Raw genomic sequence first — 23,952 nt, 5'->3', positions numbered from 1 at the left:
CTTTGGTATTTCATGATTTATCATCTCAGTCTACTTTAAAATTAGTGGTTTCTTACTAAAAGTGGGGTTTCTTGCCTCCATCTGAAATTTTCTCTTCAAAAAGTATTTTTTATTACTGTAGTATTTTAAGACACTACTGTTATTAAAAGGTGTTACTAGAGTAGAAGTTCCCAAATTCGTCTGAACATAAATCACCTGGGGCTCTCTAAAGTTTTTTTTTTTTAATTAAACCACAATCTCTGGGGGTGGAACACAGACATCATTGGTAGTTCTTAAAGCTCCCAGGTAATTCCAATGTGCAGATAAGTTTTAGAACTATCATCTTAGAACATCTGGTCATTTCCTCAACTCTGAGACATCGTTCAGGTCATACAATGAATTACATGCTAAAGTGGGATTTAGAAGTAGCTAGATTGGCTAAAACTATACTTGGCATTAGATGTAGGTTTGGATCTTATTTCTATGGAGTCTGGGTGGGCCAAGTAACTACTAATTCCTGAGCCTGTTTCCTATATGGCGTTGAGGCTTAACTAAGATAATAAAAGTACACTGTTAAATAACACACAAGGGATTTGATTATCTGACATTCCAAATTCTAGCATTTTTAGACTTTTTTCATTAAACCTTCAGAAAAATTTACCAATAATCTCACAACTAGACGTATCTTTGTGCATTTGTACAATCTTTTTTTCTAACTTAGTACGTCATGTCTACTCAATAGATGGAAATTCCTAGGATTTTTAAATACTGTACCATTTAACAAATAATCACAAGATTAAGGTTGCATGGCAAGTTACTGGCAGAAAGGGAACTAAAACCCAGGTTCTTTGCTAAATGTTCTTTTGTTTACACTGTTCCTCCTTTCCACAAACTATGTAATTAGTTAGAAACAGCTCCTGTCCTCAAGAAGCTAAAGGATAACCACTTAAGGCTTTGGTAACTTTGATCCTAAACTGCTTTGTAATCCTTTCATAACGTATTGCAAAGTTTGGCTAGTTATACTTACTTGATCCAAATCCTAGAGGAATTTTTAGGTTTTCACCTCCTTTCTCTTGGACCCTCTCTTCATGTGTAGTGGTTGCTTCTAACAATTGCTCACTGATGTAACCTGCTCTGACCCAGTCTGGCAGCTAGGTATATGAAAAAACTGAATCAGAGACTGAATTATGAAGAAATAAAGGTACAAGAGCAAACATTCAACAGTTGCTCTCCCCACTAATGAAGCTCACACAGACAAAAGAATGGCATGTCACTGTACGTCATACCTTGCAATAAATCAATATTCTATTAAACTGTACTGATGCCATTTAACATGCTTTTGTCGAAGTGAACATATACTTTTCCTTAACTCTCAATCTCCCTTCCAGGAATTATTCAGAAAGCAGTTCATATGAAGATAAGTTTGTTTGCTTTTCCTGGAAAGTATTTAGCAGTGATCTGTATAACTTACTAATCTACAATTATACCTGAAAATGATAGATGAGGACAGAACTTGGCAACCTGAGTAAAGCAGATCTGGCTGTCAGTGATAGCTGGATACCAGGATTGTCCTAAATTGATGAAGGTGAAGAGTGACTAGAAGCCCACCTCAACTGGACTAGTCTATTAACTATACTGGTCTTGATGATATGATATGCTCATTAACAACTGGCTGTTACGTGCCAGGTGCTATAGATTCACCATATTTAATCGTCATGAGAGTCCTTACATTATTATACCCATCTGACAGATAAAAACGGGCCCACGGAGTAACTTACCCAAGGTCCACAGGTAGTAAGTGGAATCTGAAACTACATCCACGTGGTGGTTTTTAGGGCTCCTTGTCTCCCAATGTAGTAATGCTGTTGTCAGCAGCCTGAACCCCTAGTAACTTGCTGGGAAGTTGGTTTTTTTTTTCCCAAGAAGTTCTTGCTGCCCATTTGGAATCGCTTTGTACTGAGCTGTAATATTCAGCATAACACATTAAAAAAAAAATCAACACTCGATAAATATATTAAACATTTCTGTATTGAATACTTATATAGAGAACAATTAGTAATTACAGTCTCAAGTCTTTGGATTTGACTTGTTTTGACTTTTGCCCTTCTTCAAGCATAGTCTCCAAGAGCTGATCTAGAGAGAGAAATGAAAATGTACAAAAACTTCCTATTTCTTTATTTGTAGCAGTAGGATAAAAAGTCCTGTCAAAGAACTTGAAAATATCTAGTTTATCATAACTTGAATTTGTTTTTATCAAAAAAAGAATGCATAGACCCTGTAATCAAGCACTTGGGATCAAATGCTCTTACTAGATATAACTACCTTGTAATCCTTTTGACAAGATAGAGGAATATTTGACTACCTAAACTTGATCCAGATGTCTGGGGTGATGTCAGGTTGTAGGTTACCACTCCTTTAGAAGTGTTAAACAAGCACAGAAGCAAGCTGTCTTCCCTCCCAGGATTAAATGAGAATACCTGTAAGGCACTTAGCATAGTGTCTGCATGGCACGTGGTAAATGCTCAGTAAATGTTAACAAGTTATGATAAACTTCTCACTACCTTTGATCAACAAACAATATAGCTGTTTTTCCATTTTAATCCAGATCTGGAAAGGGCTATCTGGAAACTAATATTAAGATCTATAGTAGTAAACCCTAAGGGTACAGAAAACTTGTCCCAGCAATAGCTCCCTGCTCCCTGACTTGCAGACAGTAGTAGTCTAGAAGACCTGGCCCAGCCTCTGGGGTGCAGTGGTCTACCACCATCCCTGCTGTTTCTTGGGATAAAAATCCAGTTCAGCCAGTTTTTGCCTTTACTACTAAAAGCTCTTCCTCCTACCCCAATCTAGGGTTTGTCTTGGTTGCTTATTTCTCAATTTTAGCTCTAACCTAACATTTTTGAACCTATTCTATCACTCAGCTCCCATCCCTACTGTAGAAAAAATGGTCACAGACCCAAATATTTTGCCCACAACCAGACCTGCTAGACCTTAACTGAAACTTGTTCTTAAGCCATAACATAATTATTGAAGCATTATTTATACAAGTGTTTCATTCATCTGTGAAGACTTTACACTTTGATGAATTTTGAACAAGACCAATCTAAATTTCCACACTATAAAAACATATCACTTAACTAAAAATCACATTTTCTCGTATGTCAGTTCATGGCCACACACAGTACAAGTCTTCCGGTACATGTCATCCTCTAGGTTTTCTTCTGGTCCATACTCATGTTGATGAGCAACTGTCTTCTTTTTCCATACACTGCTTCTTACTGCTCGCCGTAATTCTAAGAGAAAAATAAAAGCCAGTTTTTCAGTGGTGCTATTTCAGCTGTGTGTGTTTAAACCAAATGTGGTTTACACCTTAATTTTATAACAAGTCAAAACTGCTGATACAGATTTGGCAAGCTTACTTTCTTATCTCACTCACCGGTTTGGCCTGTGAAATCATTCATGTGATTGTTGGAGTTGGTGTGAAACAGGAGATTCAGAATTGAGGTATATGGACTAGAGGGACTGCAAAAAACCAGATTCAGAAGACAAGCGAAAGAACAGGGTTTGTTTGAGCAGCTGACTACGGAAGACAAGATGCCACAGCAGGAGAGGGCAATCAGCTGGGATGACTGACGATAAGGAGCATTTTAAATTCCTTGTAAGTCAGGAGCTACTTCTCTAAGAGGTAAGTCAAACTTTGCTTGCAAGAAAACTAGAAAGCCAAGAACTCCGCCACTAGTTCATGGCTGATGTTAGAAAAGCTGCTTGTGCAACTGACCTTATGTCTATTAAATTCTTTATCCTATAAAATGAGAGCAATAGTTTAGGAGATAAAATTGCTAGTAATTATTGCAAAGTACAACATAAATAAAAGAATCACTGACTATCAAGAGCTGGAAAGAACCATGGAGTTATTTTACTTCATTTTATTTTGCAGGTAAGGAAACTGAGCAAAGATAGCATGGGAACCCAGGTCATTTATTCCAATGTTTAGAACTTTTCCCGCTACATCACATTAAAATGTCATTTTCACAAAGAAAAGTTATGTTCGATGCTCTGAAAAGCGACTAGGACATTCTAAAGTTCACACTGCATGTTACCTGAAGAAACCAAATGCGTTGTGTTAATTAGAAATTAACAAGCTAATAACATCTCGGTTTCTAGTTTAATGAATAAAAAGCAACATGAGTTGTTTTCATTTTTCTATTCTGACCAATGATCCATCAAGCCCCGCACTGTCTTTGACAGCAGCACTACCTAAGGGAGGGTGTGATCATTATCTTCTATAAACTCAACCTTAAAAATCAAAGTACACCAAGTAATCACACACATTTTCTTTAATCCATTTTACTATAAGTACTATCAAAATACTACTTGAATCTTTGTATTTTCAGCCTTTATTTGTAACATGAGGATAAGCAAGCAAATAGGGCTATGTATCAGGCACTGTTCTAAGCACTTTATGTATAAACATTTAACCCTCACAACACTTTGCAGTAAGTACAACTATCATCCCAGTTTTACAGATGAGAAAACTAAGGCTCAGAGGAGTTACGTAAGTTATGCCTAAGATCAGGCAGAGGCACAGTCTAGCTCAGGCCATGTTCTTAACCACTAAGCTGTGCTGCCTTTTCATACACCTCCAACATGAAAAGCACTTTATCTGAGACATTTTCAAGCTTCAGTGTATATACCTCTGGACAGTTTCCAAACTAGGGAGAAAATCATGTTCATCCAAACTCTAACCTTTATTCCTATATCCTCTCATACTCTGAAGAACCCTAATTTTTCTAGACATATCTGGAATGCCCTTTACCCTTTTATTTTTCTACCTTGGGGTATTTTTAAAATAAAAAATAAATGATATGCTGACCAGAACTGCACAGATGCCTCATGGTTTCAGATAACAACAGGAAGCTGTCTCCTGTCCAAGTTCCAATACCTACTTTTCAACTTTGTTCTGATGTAAGGTATCCTGGCCACTTTCCCTTTACTACCCCACGAGGAAAATCTCTCAAAATCTGACTGCTTCCCAGTCGCTAAGCTAACTACCCAATTTGTGCATTATGTGAACTTAGGAAGAGAAAGAAGAAAATTATTTTCTTAACACTAAAAGAATACTTAACAAAAATCCAGCTTACTAGCCATAATTGTCACAACTGAACATAAGGTTTTATACTGACTTTATGGCTTTTCTGCCCATCCTTCAGCTAATCTATCAAGATCTATAATGACAATAAAGCCATATCTTTAGTATTTACTAGACATTCCTGGAAAAACTTGTGCTAGGAGGCACTAAAACAAAACAAAACTGGTATGTCTGTCATTTTCTTGCTCTTCTTTCCCCACATGACCAATCTAGTCTTAAAGCCATGAGGTGGAGCAAGTAAAGTGGGCATCTGGTTGGGGGGGGGGGGGAGGAGGGAGCCCAAGATAGATAAGGAGGGTCTCCTAGAGAGGAGGCAGCAACAGTGAAGGGATATTAGGTACATTCAGGGGCACTAATCAAATAACTATATATTATAAAGGATAATGGAAATCAGGTTTCTCACTGTCAAAGAAGGAAATTACAAATAAGGAAAGGAAGAAAACCAGAATAAACCCTAAAATTTTGGATTAGAACTTGGTGTATCAGTGTAAACTCAAGGTTTTAATTATATATTATAGATATAATATACACATGTTTTAAGCTAGAAAGAAGTGCTCAAAGAATGATGAAGACATGTCAAAAGGACACAAGACCTAGCTTGAAGATACTCCTATGGGCCCAAATCTGAAACAATTTGAGCACCAAAATTAACTGACAAAAATGAACCAAAAGCCACTGAGAAGAACAGGAATTAATGAATCCATACCAGTCATAAACAAATGGGGGAATGATGCTATAGAATGCCGATTTCCAACTGGTTAAATGTGGAGTGAGTGCTGAAGGTAGAAAACAATTTTTGCAACCATCATACTGAATACTGATTCAGGCAAGAACCATCCACGGATGAATGCTAAATTTAGGGTGAAGTGTTGAGGAGAAGCAGGACATTTACATGGTCTTACAGTGTTTTTCTGCTTATCAAAAATAAATATTAACATCACCATTGCGGGCACATGGATATTACATGCCTCCAGATGTGATGCCCTAGAAAAGTCACTTCATTTATGTTCTATCCAACCTGAAATGAATAACCCGAATCTAACCAGGAAACATGAGAAAAACCCCAAATGAAAAACATATTACTGCAAAAAAGGCAGGCAGGGGAAGAGAAAAGACTTTTTCAAAAATGTCAGTGTCATAAACGATAAAGGCTGTGGAAATATTCCAGAATAAAGTAGTTTAGGAAGACTTGGTACCTAAAGCCAATACCTGATCCCAGACTGGATTCTGTACTAGAATAAGAAACTACACAGGACATAATTGGGTCAACTGACGGAATATGGATGCCAGATTAGATAAAAATATCAGTACTATACTTTTGTAAGAGAATATTCCTATTCTTAGGAAACATACACTGTAGTATTTAGGGGTAAAAGGTGGCAATGTACACAACCTACTCTTAAATGGTTCAGAAAAAAACGTGTGTAGAGAGAATGCAAATGGCATAAAGTGTTAAAAGGTAAATCTGGGTGAAGAATCTGGGTGTCCCTTGTACCATTCTTATCCTTGCAATTTTATGTAAGTTTGAAATTATTTCCAAATAAAAACATTTTTAAAAGACAGCAGCTAGATTGAAGGGGCTTCCAATGGCCAAATTTGGGCATCAAAATGAATAATGACAGGAATGGACAGACTGTAACACTTGAGAATAAGAATCCATGAATCTGGGCTTCCCTGGTGGCGCAGTGGTTGAGAATCTGCCTGCTAATGCAGGGGACACGGGTTCGAGCCCTGGTCTGGGAGGATCCCACATGCTGCGGAGCAGCTAGGCCTGTGAGCCACAACTACTGAGCCTGCGCGTCTGAAGCCTGTGCTCCACAACAAGAGAGGCCGCGATAGTGAGAGGCCCGCGCATCGTGATGAAGAGTGGCCCCCACTTGCCGCAACTAGAGAAAGCCCTCGCACAGAAACGAAGCCCCAACACGGCCAAAAATAAATATAAAAAATAAATTAACTATTTAAAAAAAAATGTTATGGTTAAAAAAAAAAATCTCTCTTCTCTATACAAGTGCTGACCAATAGAAATACAACATAAGCTAGAAGTGCACATTAAAAAAAAAAAAAAAAAAAAGAATCCATAAATCCAACTAGTACTAAAAAAAAAAAGCTCTTCTTTCCAAAAGAAACCAAATAGTAATTGTAGAAATAACGTAAAAAGAAAGTCACCATTTATATCCACCCTAATAATAACTGACTCAGGCAAGATACAACGTGGGTGCTAAAACCACTGAATGAAACTTAAGGAATGAGATGTTCACATAGTGTCACTCACCCCATAGATATCTTATTAATTACAAAGGGGAAAGGGTACCTTTACAATGGAGAAATCTGGCAGACACTGCCTTACCTAAGCGATACCATGTGTCTCCTGAGGTAAGCGACCCGAATCTAATCATGAGAAAACAAACTGCTAATAAACCAAAAGTTGGGACATTCTGCAAAACAGGTGGCCTGGATCCTTCAAAAATGACAATGTCATGAAAGAAAAAGGCTGAGGAACTAAAAGATACTATGGATATGCATCATCCTTGATTGGCCCCCGGATCCAACAACTAAAAAGCTATAAAGGATATTGGAACAACTGGGGAAAGACAAATAATATAGATTATATACTAGGTAAAAGCATTATATTAACGTTAAGTTTATTGAATGTGATTATTTTTTGGTCAGCAGAAACATGTCCTTATTTATAGTAGATAAATGCTTAAGTATTAATAAGAATCACAATGTCTGCAAGTAACTCTTAAATGGTTCAGCAAAATACGTGTGTGTGAATGAGGGAGAAAAAAGCAAATGTGGCAAAATGTCAACATCTGGTGAAATAAAAATTTGTTTAAATAAGGATTAGAAAGTTTTTCACCTTACTTCATTTAAGCAACTTAAAACTTTGGAAAGTAGAGGTCAACTACCTACTGCTGAGAATGAGAAGAAGAGGTGGAAAGATCAGAGACTTTAGAAGAGTGAGAAAAGGTCTGCTAGGCCTTGGGAAAACTCAGGAAACCTTGGGGGTGGAGCGGGGACGTACCAAGCAGCCCTGAAAGCCTAACCGAGGCTGGAGAACAGAACAGCGGTTACCACGTTCCAACCTCCTGGCCCCACTGGCCTAGGATTTCACAACACAAAAAGCTGTAGACTACTTCTCTTGGAAGGTTATAAAATTGTTCACGATAACCATCAGTCTTGCTACTGATTATCTTCAGGGACTGTTTCTATTTTTTACCCAAAGAAGTTTTCCCCTAAATCTTTGTTTCGATGAAAAATGTATTTTATACCACTCTAAAACTTGTATTTTATCCAGCTTAATACCTTAATTTTACAAAAGAGGCAGCCTGTATTCAAAGAAGCCCAATGCTGTTTACCAGATAAACTTATAAAAGAACTAGTGGAGGGAGACCAGATACTTCTAAATACCTGACGGGAGGGCAGGAAGTTTTGACATAGGGTGCCCATTGGTAACGAGAGGGGAAAAAAATCACAAGGAAATAACAAAATAACATATGAAGTTAGGATAGGAAGTTTCCTATCCTCCAAAACTGAGGATAGGAAATTGTGTCCTTCAAACTCCCCTGAGAGAAGCCCCAAAATAGTCATAAATATAACCACAGGGCCAGAATGTAAAATGTTCACAAACTTAGAAGGAGCCCCCAAATGGGATTTTCTCACCCACCTCTTTTGGGGAAAAAAGTGCATACTAACAAACAATGAAGATTAATTGTTCTTTGTTTTTAGAAGGCTAACCTCTACCAGTATTGAGAAAGCTGAGTATAACTTTAAAGAAAAGCCTTACAGCCACCTTATCTGTGGAAAGGAGCCACGCAAACCCAAAATGTTCTGTGTATTTGCACCAATTCAAAGTTCCCACCCAATATCCAGGCCAACACATACTGCCTTTTTTAAAATCTAGTTAAACTAAGCACAGTGATGCCATCCTTTCTACTTCTGCCTTCTCGGATCTAAGAGATCTGTAACAATTTGAACTCGCCGACAAGGAAATTCTTGTCTTCACCTTGTCTCAATTTATATATACACCTTATACTATCTATAATTTTCTTCTCTAGTAAGATCAATTCTTTCTCAAACTGATGAGGTAGAAGATCGTATTCTAAAAACAGGTAAATGTAATCTCTTACCTTTCCATAAAGAAGTAAACTTTGTGTCAGCTTCTTTGTGGATCAAAATCAGAAGACCAAGAGGAACCAGGTTCCAATTTCTTTTGAACTAAAAAAACTTTTAGACTTGCTTTTATTCCTCTCTGTTCTGAGCCTTCTGAGCAAAGTGCATAGTAAGCTCCTTGTTTCTAATTTCTACAGTGTCTACTCCACTCTCAGCCCTTTGTGGCCTAGTCAGGAGGACAGGAACATATCCACCAACCTCTAAAGTAAATCAACAAGAAGAAGCCATAATTAAAGAAGGCATGGCACTGACCTCTGCACATTAAACACCAGAAGACAATGGAGCAATGTTTATACAACTGAGAGAGAACTCAGGTTTTCATATGCAAGAGAAACAGAAAAACATTCTTAGATTCTAACAGGGTCTTAGAAAATAAACCATTCTTGTAACCACTTGGAAAATTTCCTCAAAAAGCATGCTTCATACAAACAAGAAATAAACTGGATTAAAGAAACCAGTCTTAGGAGGTCCAAGAAAAAATCCAGGGCAAATTCAAACTCTTCAAGGATGAGGAAAATCCACAGTAGTTTATCTGGTGGATAATAGCAGCAATTTAACATAGAGAAAAACAGCCAATTATGTTTGAGTTTATACTTCTTTAAAAAAAAAAAAAACCATGTGAACTGTGTAAATCTTAAAAGAAATGTTCTAGTCATGCTAATGTTTAAATAGATGACTATCTTAATAGAATTGTCATAGGAAAAAAGCATAAAGAAATTAAACAGATGCCATCATCTTTTATTGTTAGTCAAATTATAGAATTTAGTCCCCTTTAGATGACATCTTGACCAAACTACAGAAATATTATAGTATCTAATAAAACTACAGATAGACCCTCTTTTTAAAATATTTCATCACTTTGAAGGTATAACTTTCTAATTCCTTTATCCATATATTATTATCTACAGCAAAATACCATCAGGAAAGTAGTTTGAGGAAGCAGCAGAAAGGGAAGAGCTGAGGTGATTCAGGGAGCTGGGGCTAACAAAAACGCTAGGCTGATATGTGATTAGTCTATCAATGTGCCCTCCTTTTTCACACCCCTTAAGGTGCCTTCTGTTACCTGATCCCTCAAGGCTTTCCTTGATATTGGAAGAGAAGAAGGGTCAGGGTAAAACATAGAAGAGATTAAAGAAAGGACCAAATTCAAAAGAAGTCTTTCCAAATCCTCTCAACTGGCCCTTGCAGGGATTCTGGAAGACTGTGGTACGGAAGTGGCTAATCTGGGGACAAATCTTCAATGAAATGCTCTTACATGGCATAGTTTGCTATAGGAAACCTCTCTACAAAGGCATAAAAGTGTGCTTATTACCCTCTGATTCAGGAAATGATATGTTAAGTAACTATAATTTATATAAAGATGTATATAAGGATGTTTATCATGGGGTTGTCTGTCTTTGATAAATTTTTTTTTATTAAACTTTGATTTTTATTCTTTACTATTAAGTTGATCAATTTTACATATCAAAATTTTCATGTGTAATCAAAATTAAGAAAGCTGAATTAGAAATGTGAAATACGCTCAACTATTATTCCCTTCCTGTAATTAAAGAATAAAGCAATCATTGACAAATATTTGAATATTTACACCCAAGTCCAAGGATATATAAGTGGATCTTTTACCTGCCTTCATTATATAATATCTACAGGGGAAAAAAATAAAACTTTTCTCTAAAGAGTATCCTTGTACAGCAACACATGCAGAACTGCCATATTCTTATAACAGGTACATAATATCCCACGGTAATACTACGATCTATGGGATGTCACTCTGCCCTAGTTCTCGTCTAAGCAACTTATGTATAATGTCTCACTGATTCCTTACTAAACTTTTATAAGGTGGGTGGTATTATCATCATTTTTATAGTTGAAGAAACTGAAATACAGAGAAGTTTTGATATACTTCATAAATGTCCAACAGTGCTTCCATTTTTATAAAAATTTTTTAAGGGCCTATGCATAGAAAAGAACTGGAAAAATAGACAAACTGTTACTGATGATTGTCTCTGGGTAGTATAATTATGGGATAGAAGTTCTTTGTAGTCTTCTAACTTCTCTGCACTGCACATGAATTACTCTTGTATTGAAATGGGGGAAAGAATTCCCTCACAATAAGAAGGAACAAGGTAGGCTTACATTCAATTTTTTTTTGTTTGCTCTTTTGTTTTTAAGACATATGAACTATCTTCATTCACCTTCCAAAACCTCTTCTAAATCCTAAACACATAGGCAAAATTACTTATTATGGCTACGATACTCATTTTAAATGGATCAATTTAGTATATGTATAACCCTGTATATACAGAGAATACACGTTATCTATATACACTTGACACCACACTGGCACTCTACGGTATGAAGAACATTTATGCCTGCTTTTTAAGATTCTCTGTAGGGAACCTGTGATACAGCAACAAGTGCCCTTTGTGCTCCTATAACATCCTATGTTCATCACTGTCACAGTACTTATCACACTCGATTATGACTAAGTTTACCAGTCTTTCTCTTCTGACAAAATGTTGACGCCAGCATTTGTGTTAGCACAGAGCCTGGAACACAGCTGACACTTAGCAATTGTTGGATACACTGATTACAGATGGATGGACAGACAGACTTCTGCACATATGCATACATGGATGGGTGCATGGACAAATAAATACAGAGATAGATGGACAAAAGAATGGACAGTCACGTGGATAGACAGATGAATGGACAGAGGAATGAATGTACCAAGGCAGACTTTCGGTCATGAAACCCTGGCTCCAGTCCCAACTCTCTAGCACCTATGTAACAAGTCACTCTACCTTTCCAGGTCTTTTATTCATATACAAAAGTGATTAGACTATCTGACATTAGAAGGTTCCTTCTAGCTGCTAAATTAGATCACTGAGACTTAGGCATTATTTTTTCATTTTAAGCAATTAGAGAGGTTTGCTGGTGGAAAACTTCACTTTTGATAACCCTGTGGGTCACATTTAAGATTGTATTGATGCCAAACCCTTAACCAGGGGTACATTCCTGACCCTACCGCCGTTCCTATACAAAAACATGACTCACTTGAAGACGAGGGCTTACATGCTTTTTTAGAATTGCAGTGAGGTTTGGACTGAGAGTCTCAAACACCAACTTACCGAGGGCAAACAAAAAGTCTTCTGTTCTTCAATTTATGGGAAAAAAAAAAAAATTTCCAATCCAATGGTGACATTGTATCTTTAAACTGGAAGAACTTAGCTAAAGGCTCTTTGCAAAGCAGTAGAGCACAGTCCTTCATGATATAAATGTAGCCACTTACCTTTTACTTTTTTATCAAACTTCTTCTGTTTCATTTTTTCTCGGTTCTTCTGTTGAACTTCCTTCGCTTCTTCTAATGCTTCCTGACTACCCCAAACTTCAAGAGACCGCTTCACAATCTGAAATACAGAATCCATAAATTAGTTGTGATTCATTGTTGTAAAATAGTTATAATTATTAAATCCATAGGTGCCAAAGAGTGATTTAACTTAAGTGCAATTTTATAAGTATTTATTTGAAATTTAAAAGTTTTAAAATATTGATAAGAAACAACTCTAATAATATCTCTATCTAAACCTATGAAACCCTCAGTGAATGTATGATGAATTAGATTATGTATTTGCAAAGCACAATAAAACCAGGTGTGCCTGTGTAAATAGAAAAGCTGTCCTCTGACTGCAATCACTTCTCTGCTTTGTTTTCACGTGAATCAAGAGAACTACATGTAGTCAGTGGGTTTGATGACTTTTGGCAGGATCACCAAAAAAAATCTGCTGACCAATTAGCCATATCAGATCTAAATATGAGGTCATCTCCAGAAATCTCCCATCACAGGAAATCAATCACTACTACTCTTCTCCTGAATCAATAACAGTTTCCATCCACTTGACTAATTTCTGATCTTCAAAATATGAATTTTCTTTAAAAACTTTGGTAGCTGAATGACCTAACAAGTCTTTATTCTAGTTTAAAAACCTCGGAATATATATATATGTACTCTTTATAATATATATATATACTCTTTATAATATTTATTTACATTTAGGGAAATGATATACACAGAGAATTATGCTCGGGATGTCTCTCACAATATGTTACAGGGACCAAAATATCAATCGATCAAGCCAAACTGAAATTTCTTAACATAAAGCAATATACTGTTATTTCATAAATTCTAAAACATCACATTTTCCACAATTTAACATCCCTGAAAATGCTGCGTCACTAATGTAACTTAATGGTACTTTAACAACTCTGAGTCAAAAAGTGGTTCAGAAGAATTGGACTCTGAATGTAAGTTAAGTTTAGGAATACCTTAATAAATCTGTGGTACTTGCATTTTCCTTTTTATGTACATACAAGCATGATTTATAGCAAAAAAAAAAAAAAACTATTGTAAGTCTAATGGCACTATTTCAATAAAATAGAAGCACCAAGTGATAAGGCAGCACTGGGTCAGTTTACTTAGCAGCATTTTTTCATTTTTAATAGTACATAAAATTATGGTGAATCTTTTAATCAACAGTGTATTATGTTTAGTGAAAATTCAGTGTATGTTTGCTTTTACAATGTGGTTTCTTTATTAGAAGATACTAGGATGTTCTAGTGTATTCCAATCAAACTGTGCTCTAAAGCAATGCCTCCCAATATTTTTCATATAATGGCACAAAAAAAGAATATTATGATATTTGTACCATTCTTGGGTAGATACAGGAAGCTGGAGTTAGATTCTGGGCATCTGTGAAATTCCTACATTTTTTTCTATGATTTTATTTGGGGGGTAGGTGGGCAAGGGAAACACGGGCTGACTCCTATTTCAAGCATTTTTGTTTCCAAATTGTACTCCTAACATCACCCAATAGTAATACATTTGCTTCAAAGTGCCACATCAAAAAGCAAAATAAGTAAACATGTTATTAAATGTCATTATGTAGCGACTATGACTCATGTAAAACAATAAAATGAAAAGGATCTTTTTAACTTTCTGTAAGTAAAAACTAATTATAACTATTTCATTGTTAAAACTTCACCCGACCCAGGGTTTAAAATGACTGAATGTAACTTATTAGAGACCTGTAATTTTAAGTAGAGTTTCATATCACCCCATTGTGCATGATGAGGATTCTTCTTCACAATAAATTTAAGAGCTGGTTCTCTTTTTTCTAAATCACAATCTTTCAGAAGGTATTCTTGTTTTGCTTCTGTTTTAGTTATAAGCTTGTGTTTATCATCAGCATCTCTGAAAACAGATTAAGTCCATTATATAAAGTAGTTGTTTTAAATAAATTAGATTTTCAAACAGTCCCAAAACCTAGGGGCATACATGCCAAAAGAAACATATAAAATACTTTTTCCTGAAACTCTCATGGTCAAATTAGCAGCATAAGAATTCCAACAGAAAAATACTTTCTTTTACTAATTCTGAGAAGCTATTTATATTAGCAGCAGATCCATGTTATTTAACATGTTAAGAATTTCTTTTTACTAAGTCCCTCTTTTCCACAAAGTATTTGAAATAACTTACATGAACACAGCAAATATAAATGAGAACTAAGACTCAATGAGTAAGAAAATATAAGGCTTAAAGTCAGGACAGGCAGGATATAAGGAATATAAACATGCAAGGTCCAAATGCACCAAGCACAGCTAAGTTTCCAGTTGGCTCTGAGCTTTTACAAAGCCCAGGTTAAAATGGAGACATAGTCAATTACATAGCTCTTCTCATTCATTTGTTCTCCATCTACATGCTAGGTATTGTCCAAGGTACTAGGAATACAGCAAAGAATAAAACAAAGCCTTGTTTTCAGGAAGCTTACATTCTAGTTAGGAGAAGACAGTCAATAAGCAAACATGATGACTGATAAAAGTGCTATAAAGGAATACAAAGCATGGTAAAGGAAAAGAAATTTTCAGAGAGACTGGGAAATCAGAGAATGCCACTGATGAGGAAACATTTGAGCAGGGCCCTTAAGAAGTCAGAAAACATTCTGAATAGCTAGAGAAAGAACATTCATAGCAGAAAGAAGAGAAAGTACAAAGACTCTAGGACAGGAGTGTGCTTTGCAAATGGAGTTCACAACAAGCGGGCCAGTGTGACCAGAATGCTTAAAGTAAGTGATGGTGAGAAGTGATGAAAAATAAAGTCAGAGACAGGCAGGGGTCTTGTAAGAAATGGTGAAGACAATTTTATTCTAAATGGATTAGAAACCATTAAAGAGTTTTGAGTAAAATGCTATATGGAGAAGAGACGGTGCAAAAGTGGGGGAAGAGGCCAGTTACAAGAGTACTACTGCAGTGGTCCAGGCAAGAGCTGATAGGGGCCCAGTCCAAGGCAGTAATGGTACAGAGGATGAGAAATGGATGGATTCAGGATGTGGTTTAAATATAGACCCAAATGGACTTGGAATTAAACATGGGATAGAGAAACAGCCAGTGAATGAAGCTGGCCTTTAATGAAATGGTGAACACTTAGGAGGAGGTATAGGACAGGCGGTGGGGGGAGGGGGGGAGGAGTTATAACTGGGAATACCTTTAAGAAGACTAAATAATTTGGAAGTATACACCAAAGGAGGGAACAGGTAAACTACATTGTACTAATCTATAATCATCAAAGATGTTGGGAAAAACAAATAGAATGGAGGGCTGTATTCCTAATTATGCTTACATTTTAAAAGTATATTTCCAGACTACTACATAACTTTCTTTAAATTGATAATTAGTTGCTTCCATTTTCTCATGGAATTAAGGTTATACGTGGTAATTTAGTTCCCAACACTATGTGTACTTTAAGGAGAGTGGTAACACTGTGGACCTTAACCACTGTGTGCGTTAATGACACTGTTACATCACTGGGAATAGAGTTTATAATTCCAGTGGGTACCAGAACATTTCCCATCACAGATCTGATCATGAGACCAAAAACATCTCCCATTCTATCTTCTAAGGATCTACTTAGCAACAAGGCAGTGGTGATGGCTCTAGATGTCTGCAGCAGGTACTCTGAAAAGGCAGGTCCACCAGGCGTGTGAGCAGTTGATCTGGGACTGTACATACAAGAAGTGGGGACAGGGAACAGATAAGAGGGCTAAGTAAGAATCCAAGGTGGGATCTTTAGGTGTGAAAGACACCAACACAGGACTTGGCTGAGGTAAGCAGTAGGGATAGGAGAACCAAGTGGAGTGAGTAATATTCTGTGGTGATACAAAAAGACATAAAGGCTAGGAGAAGAAAAAGAATGACAGAAGAATGTGATTTTTCCTCATCTAATCTCTTCCCTGCCAATTCAGGAGAGTAGAAAATGAATGGAAAGAGGTGTTCTGAGTACCAGAAGAGTAGAAAATGAATGGAAAGAGGTGTTCTGAGTACCAGAAGAGTAGCTGGAGGCATTATACTTCCCTCCTCTCACTGAAGGTGCCAGTCCTCTGCCCAAGGTATCAACACACACTAGTCAAAGTAAGAAAGAAACAAAGGGATCCTTAGGGGCTGGGGGGAGAGAAGCGTTAGGAACCTGCTACTGAGAGATGGTTAACGCCCCCCCAACCCCCCAGCAGAAAGGAAAAGGACATATCTATGGCAGAACCAGGGACATCCTTCCTATTTATGTGGCATAATGTTGATAAGCACAGTCTTCCTGTAATTCTTTAGCAAAATGGAAAACACAGAAATTTTAGGAAACTCCCAAAACAAAAAACATATTTATGAAGAAAATATTAAATCCAAATGGATCTAATTATTGTTTTGCCCTAAACCTACATGCAAACATTAAATTTTAGTAATTTAGAACATGCTCTGAAATAAAAATAAGTACCTGCAGTTATCACAAGTTGCCAAATCAAAGTGGTTCATTAGATAAGAATCCATAAATTCTTTACCACATTCTTCACATATAACATAATCAAATTCCATTACAGGTCCTAAAGAAAGGAAGATTAATTCTCTAAGTTGCCTTTTTTTGTGATTAGAATAGAGCTTCCTCTATTTTATTAGCTTACCAGCATGTATTTTATGCCTGATACAAACGTATTTACGTAAAAGACAACATAAAACCTTGATTAAATAATCTTACATTTATCTAAAAAAAAATTTTTTTAAGGAAAAAAGAAAAGAAAAAGGAAATACCATAAAGGAAAAAATTATGGACTCACCCAGTATTTTTGAACTCAAACAACATGTAAGGTACTTGTATTACTTTTGTATTGCTGGTATAACAAATTACCACAAATTTAGTGGCTAAAATAACACAAATTTATTTTCTCACAGATCTGTAGTTTATATGTCTGACACAGGTCTCAGTGGGCTAAAGTCAAGGTGATGGCAGGGTTGCACTCCTTTCTGGAGGTTTTGAGGGACAACCTATTACCAGCCATTGCCAGCTTCTAGAGGCCACCTGCATTCCTTGACTCATGACTCCCTTTCTCCAGGGATGTAAGCTGGAGCCAGCAACTGCAGCTTCTTACATCACTATGGCTTCTTCCATAATCACACCTACCCCTGACTCTCTCCTGCCTCTCTTCTACTCTTATGGATCCTTGTGATTACACTGGGCCCAGCTGGATAACCCAGAATAATCTCCCCATCTCAAGGTCTGTAACCTTAATCATATCTGCAAAGTTCCTTTGGCTCTGTAAGGTAATAAATTCATAGGTTCCGGGATGGTTAGGAGTGGACATCTTTGGGGGCCATTACTTGGCCCACCACAGTACTGTTGAGAGTACAGAGATTAGTCTCAAGGCCGGAGGGAGGTGGGGGAGCTGCTTACAGATAAGGGAGATGGGCACTAACATATAACACAGAAAAGAGAGGCAATACAGAATTCACTTTCAAATGGGAAACTTTTTCTCTCCCTTCCCCCCTACCGACAGAGTAAACAGCTTCCTCTTCATCTGTCTCAACCACTAGATTGGAAATCTCTTGAAGGCAGAGACTGTATTTAGCTATATATCCTCAATACCCAGCACAGAAACCACTCTAGGTAGAGTAAGGCCGGATTTTTTTTTTTTTTTTAAAGATTTCAAATACCTAGCTAAGGATCTTTATCCTACAGAATTTTTTTTTTCCAGCAAGTCTGAAAGTTTTACTCCTAAGTCTTTAGGATGATTGCTACTGCCAAGCCCCAACTCTGGGAACTGCCACAAGTCCCAGCAGGAAGAAAAATGGAGTTGCCATTTGTTCATGATTTGTTCAACGTATTCCTATCACTGCCTTCCCTTACCTACTTAACACAAGAAGGTTAGTCAGTATTCTAGCACTCCTCAATCTCACTAATCTCCAAACTCTAACAAAAAAATCACTCTTCTTTCTAAAATATTACAGGGGCATAGCTATGGACAAAAGGAAAAACTGAAAATATAGTCAAAGTGGTATCTTCAAAAAACTGGTTACTGGAATGTGTTTGAATAGAGAGAAATTACAGTCAGAAATACCAATTAGGAGGCTACTGCACAGTATTATTAATCAAAAGCCATAAAATGTGCATACATTTTCCTAATTTTAAAAATGCCTTATAATGGAAATTTTTAAATATACATAAGGATGATTTTTCAACTCCATCACTCCCTTTACATTTACCATTTGGAAATTGCCAGTCTACTGTAATCAAGAGCCTTCCCCTCCCCCATTCAGTCATTCATTCACTAACACATTATCCATATAGACTCATGGATTCCTATTATTTCAACGGTGTCCTTCATTACTTTAGTGTTCAAATTGTCTGAAATTTGGCCAGTGGAAGCCCCTTCAAGCTGACACTTATGCCTCTGTAACATGCTTCTATCACTTTCTGAACACTTACATATTTTCTGGCATTACAAAATGTCCCAAGCTCATCTTGTAGCCATCCTGCCCCAACCCTGGAATCAGCTATTTCTCTGAAGGGCCGTGGTTCCCTTTAGTGGAGAACAGTATCAGCATCCAAGATCTGGACACCAGCTGTGCTCACTGCTACTGGGCTACCTCTGCTTCATGGCCATTTCTGTGAACAGGGTTAGGAAATATACGTATATATAGACACACACACAAATACGCATACATGTACTGTACACTTTTTTTGTTGAGATATAACTGACATAACATTGTATTAGTTTCAGGTGTACAACATAATGAGTCAACAATTGTATATATTACATAATGATCACAATAAGTCTAGTTAACATTCGTCACCACACGGTTACATTTCTTATCATAAGAATTTTTAAGTTCTAATCTCTTAGCAACTTTCAAATATGTAATACAGAATTATTGTTACCATGCTGTACATTACTTTCCCATGACTAACTGGAAGTTTGTACCTTTTGACCCACTTCAAACATTTCACCTCCCTCCCTCCTCCCCCATCTGGCAATCATCAATCTGTTCTCTGTATCTGTGAGTTTGCGGGGGGCGGGGGGGGGGGGGGTGTTGTTTTTAGATTCCACATGTAAGTGAGATCATACGGTATTTATCTTTCTCTGACTTACTTCACTTAGCATAATGCCCTCAAGGTCCATCCACGTTGTCACAAATGGCAAGATTTCATTCTTTCTTATGCCTGAATAATATTCCACTGTATGTACACACACACACACACACACACACACACACACAATCACACTTTTTTTATCCATTCATCCATCAATGGACACTTAGATTGTTTCCATATCTAGTTATTGTAAATAATGCTGCAATGAACATGGGGGTGCATGTATATTTTCGAGTTACTGTTTACATTTTCTTTGGATAAATATCCAGAAGTGCGGTTGCTGGATTAACGGTAGTTCTAATTTTTTGAGGCACTTGCATATTGTTTTCCATAGTAGTTGCACTGATTTACATTTACAAGGATTCCTTTTATCCACATGCTCACCAACAATTATTTTTTGTCTCTTTGATAACCACCATTCTAACAGGTGTGAGGTGATAGCTCACGGTGGTTTGATTTGCATTTCCCTGATGATTAGTGATGTTGAGCATCTTTCCATGTACATACTGGCCGTCTGTACGTCTTCTCTGGAAAAATGTCTATTCAGATCTTCTGCCCATTTTTTAATCAGATTGTTTGGTTTTTTGCTACTGAGTTGTAGGAGTTCTTTATATATTTTGGATACTAACCCCTCATCAGATGTATGATTTGCAAATATTTTCCCCCATTCAGTTGGTGGCCTTTTCAAAGGTTTCCTTTGCTGTGCAGAAGCTTTTTAGTTTGATGTAGTCCCACTTGTTTAACAGTTTTGCTTTTGTTGCCTCTGCTTTAGGTGTCATATCCAAAAATATCACTGCCAAGACCAATGTCAAGGAGCTTTTCATCTATTTTCTTTTTTGTTTGTTTTTTATTTATTTGGTTGCATTGGGTCTTAGTTGCAGCTCGCAGGCTCCTTAGTTACGGCTCCAAGCTCCTTAGTTGTGGCACGCAAACTCTTAGTTGCAGCATGTATGTGGGATCTAGTTCCTGCATTGGGAGCACAGAGTCTTAACCACTGTGGCACCAGGGAAGTCCCCATCTGTTTTCTTCTAAGAGTATTATGGTTTGTCTTACACTTACATCTTTAATCCATTTTGAATTATTCTGTGTGTATGATGTAAGACAGTGGCCCAGTTTCGATCTTTTGCATGTGACTGTCCAGTTTTCCCAACACCTTTTTTGAAAAAACTGTCCTTTCCCCTTGTATATTCTTGGCTCCTCTGTCATAAATTAACTGACCATATGTGTAGGTATATTTCTGGGCTCTCTCTTCTGTTCCATTGATCTATGTGTCTGTTTTTATGCCAATACCATACTGTTCTCATTACAATGGCTTTGAAATATAATTTGAAATCAGGGAGCATGAGGTCTCCAGCTCTGCTCTTTTTTCTCAAGATTGCTCTGGCCATTCAGGGTTTTTCATGGTTCCATGTGAATTTTAGGATTGTCTGTTCTAGTTCTGTGGGAAAATGCCATTGGAATTTTGATAGGGACTGCACTGATTCTATAGATTGCTTTAGGTACTATGGACATTTTAAGTATATTAGTTCTTCCAACCCAGGAGCACAGAATGTCTTTCTATTTATTTGTGTCTTCTTCCATTTCTTTCATCCATGTCTTATAATAAGTTTTCAGTGTACTAGTATTTCACCTCCTTGGTTAAATTTATTCCTAGGTATTTTATTCTTTCTGATAAATGGGCAACTGTAAATAGGACTGTTTTCTTAATTTCTCTTTCTGATAGTTCATTAGTAGTGTACAAAAATGCAACAGATTTCTATATATTGATTTTGTTTCCTGCAACTTTGCTGAATTCATTTATTAGTTTACATGTACACTTACATACACATATACATGTTCTAGAAATCATGAGTTCACACTGATACTGGCAATTTTAATCCATCCCCACAGGGTTCTTTCTGGCCTTCTCCCATTCCATATTTGTATGTCCTTTCTTCTACAATGAGAACCTTGGCTCCCAACAACATCAAGAAATACATTCATCTGCTTGAGCCAATAATACATCTAAACTAGTTTCAAAATTTCTTCACTCATACCACTCTATAAAATGAATTCAGGAATTTTGTGGTTTTCCCCTTACCCCACCCACCTCAAATTGAGGATATACTGTCAAATACTGTCCTCGTATATCATTTGGACTAGTTCTTTCTGTCCTCCCCCCTTCAACATGATCATGTTATTTCCTTTGGAAAAATACGTCCATTTGTTTATTTGCTTTTAGGTTATTTACTCCTTCTATCAATGTTAATTTAACTTTTTTTAAGTATGTAAACTTTACCAGAAATATACATACTTTTGGGTCAGTTACCCTACTGCTATGAATCAGAGAGCTGGACAAAAGTTTACCTCCAAATATATTCACTGCAGTAATAATTATTAGAATAGAGAAAAGAAATAAACAAAAGAGCTGCATTTAAATGAATCATGGTGCAGTCATCAAATGGAGTATTACGTAGCCATTAAAAAGGAAGTTCTGAAAGAATATTTAAGAAATGGGGAAATGCTCTTAATGACATTTTTATAAAAGAAAAATATTACATTCTCATTCACATATCAAAAACAGTCTCAAAGATAATACATCAAAATGTTTGCACAGGAAGTTACTGTTTAATGGGACAGTTTCAGTTTCGGATGATGAAAAAACTCTGGAGATGGATGGTGGTGACTGTTACAAAACAATGTGAATGTATAGTACTTAATGCCACTAAACATATGCTTTAAAAGGTTACAATTGTAAATTTTATGTTATGTATATTTTATCACAATTTTTAAAAATAATTTTTTAAAAAGACAGTATGAACAGTGACTGACCTCACTGTTACACACTATTCTCTTCACATGGTTGCATTCCCCTGCAGTCCTAGAGTACACAGGGGGTTTAATTCTAGACCAGAGGTTGTCAAAGTGTGGCCTCTGGGCCAGCAGCATCAGCATCACCCAGGAACTTGTTAGAAACAAATTCACAGTCCCTACCTAAGAGCTACTAAATCAGAAGAAGCTCTAGGGATGGGGCCCCGCAATCTGTGTTTTAATAAAGCCTTCCTGGTGATCCTGATGAACCCTGTTCTAGATTCTAAAAGCATCTGATAGGCTCTGTTTTATAGGCAGCAAAGCTTAATGACCCAAATAAATTATTTTGATTTTTCTCAGCTATGCTACAAAAATAGACTGTCTCTAAAATTAACAAAGAAATCCTTGGTTGGGGTGTGCTGCAAAGGGTCCAAGGGACACTGCCCTCAGCAAAGGACAGAGTACCCAGTCACAAGAATCCTGGGAAGCAGAGGGACTTCCCTGGTGGTCCAGTGGTAAAGAATCCGCCTTCCAATGCAGGGGACGCAGGTTTGATCCCTGGTCAAGGAACCAAGATCCCACATGCCATGGGGCCACTAAGCCCGCATGCCACAACTATTGAGCTTGCGAGCCTCAACAAGAGAGCCTGCATGCTGCAAACTACAGAGCCCACGCACCCTGGAGCCCGCACACCACAACTAGAGAGAGAAAACCCCCAAGCCACAACCAGAGAGAAGCCTGAGCACTGCAACGAAGAGGCTGTGAACCGCAACAAAAGATACCGCATGCCGCAACTAAGTCCCAACACAGCCAAAAAAAGAAAGAAAGAAAGAAAGAAAATAGAGGAGGAACCAAGATGGCGGAGTAGAAGGACGTGCTCTCACTCCCTCTTGCGAGAACACCAGAATCACAACTAACTGCTGGACAATCATCGACAGGAAAACACTGGAACTCACCAAAAAAGATACCCCACATCCAAAGACAAAGGAGAAGCCACAATGAGATGGTAGGAGGGGCGCATTCACAGTAAAATCAAATCCCATAACTGCAGGGTGGGTGACTCACAGACTGGAGAACACTTAAACCACAGAAGTCCACCCACTGGAGTGAAGGTTCTGAGCCCCACGTCAGGCTTCCCAACCTGGGGGTCCGGCAACGGGAGGAGGAATTCCTAGAGAATCAGACTTTGAAGCCTAGTGGGAACTGATTGCAGGACTTCGACAGGACTAGGGGAAACAGAGACTCCACTCTTGGAGGGCACACACAAAGTAGTGTGTGCATCAGGACCCAGGGGAAGGAGCACTGACCCCAGGGAAGACTGAACCAGACCTACCTGCTAGTGTTGGAGAGTCTCCTGCAGAGGCAAGGGGTGGCTGTGGCTCACCGTGGGGAC

General features: G+C 37.4%; 1 protein-coding gene across 1 annotated transcript in view; it reads right to left on the bottom strand.

Moving 5' to 3' along the window:
• Positions 1-1,989: 1,989 nt before the first annotated feature.
• The window catches only part of XPA (XPA, DNA damage recognition and repair factor), a 39,076-nt gene continuing 17,113 nt past the window's right edge, over positions 1,990-23,952 (bottom strand). Inside the window, exons 3-6 of the mRNA XM_068552240.1 lie at positions 17,121-17,226; positions 14,387-14,552; positions 12,594-12,711; positions 1,990-3,272 (exon numbers count right to left, since the gene is read on the bottom strand). Of these exons, the coding sequence (XP_068408341.1) occupies positions 3,124-3,272; positions 12,594-12,711; positions 14,387-14,552; positions 17,121-17,226 (539 nt within the window). The 3' untranslated portion in view covers positions 1,990-3,123. The remainder of the gene's footprint in view (positions 3,273-12,593; positions 12,712-14,386; positions 14,553-17,120; positions 17,227-23,952) is intronic.

This window comes from Eschrichtius robustus, chromosome 10, assembly GCF_028021215.1.
Source record: "Eschrichtius robustus isolate mEscRob2 chromosome 10, mEscRob2.pri, whole genome shotgun sequence".
NCBI lineage: Eukaryota > Metazoa > Chordata > Mammalia > Artiodactyla > Eschrichtiidae > Eschrichtius > Eschrichtius robustus.
This window is presented reverse-complemented; position numbering and strand designations above follow the sequence as displayed.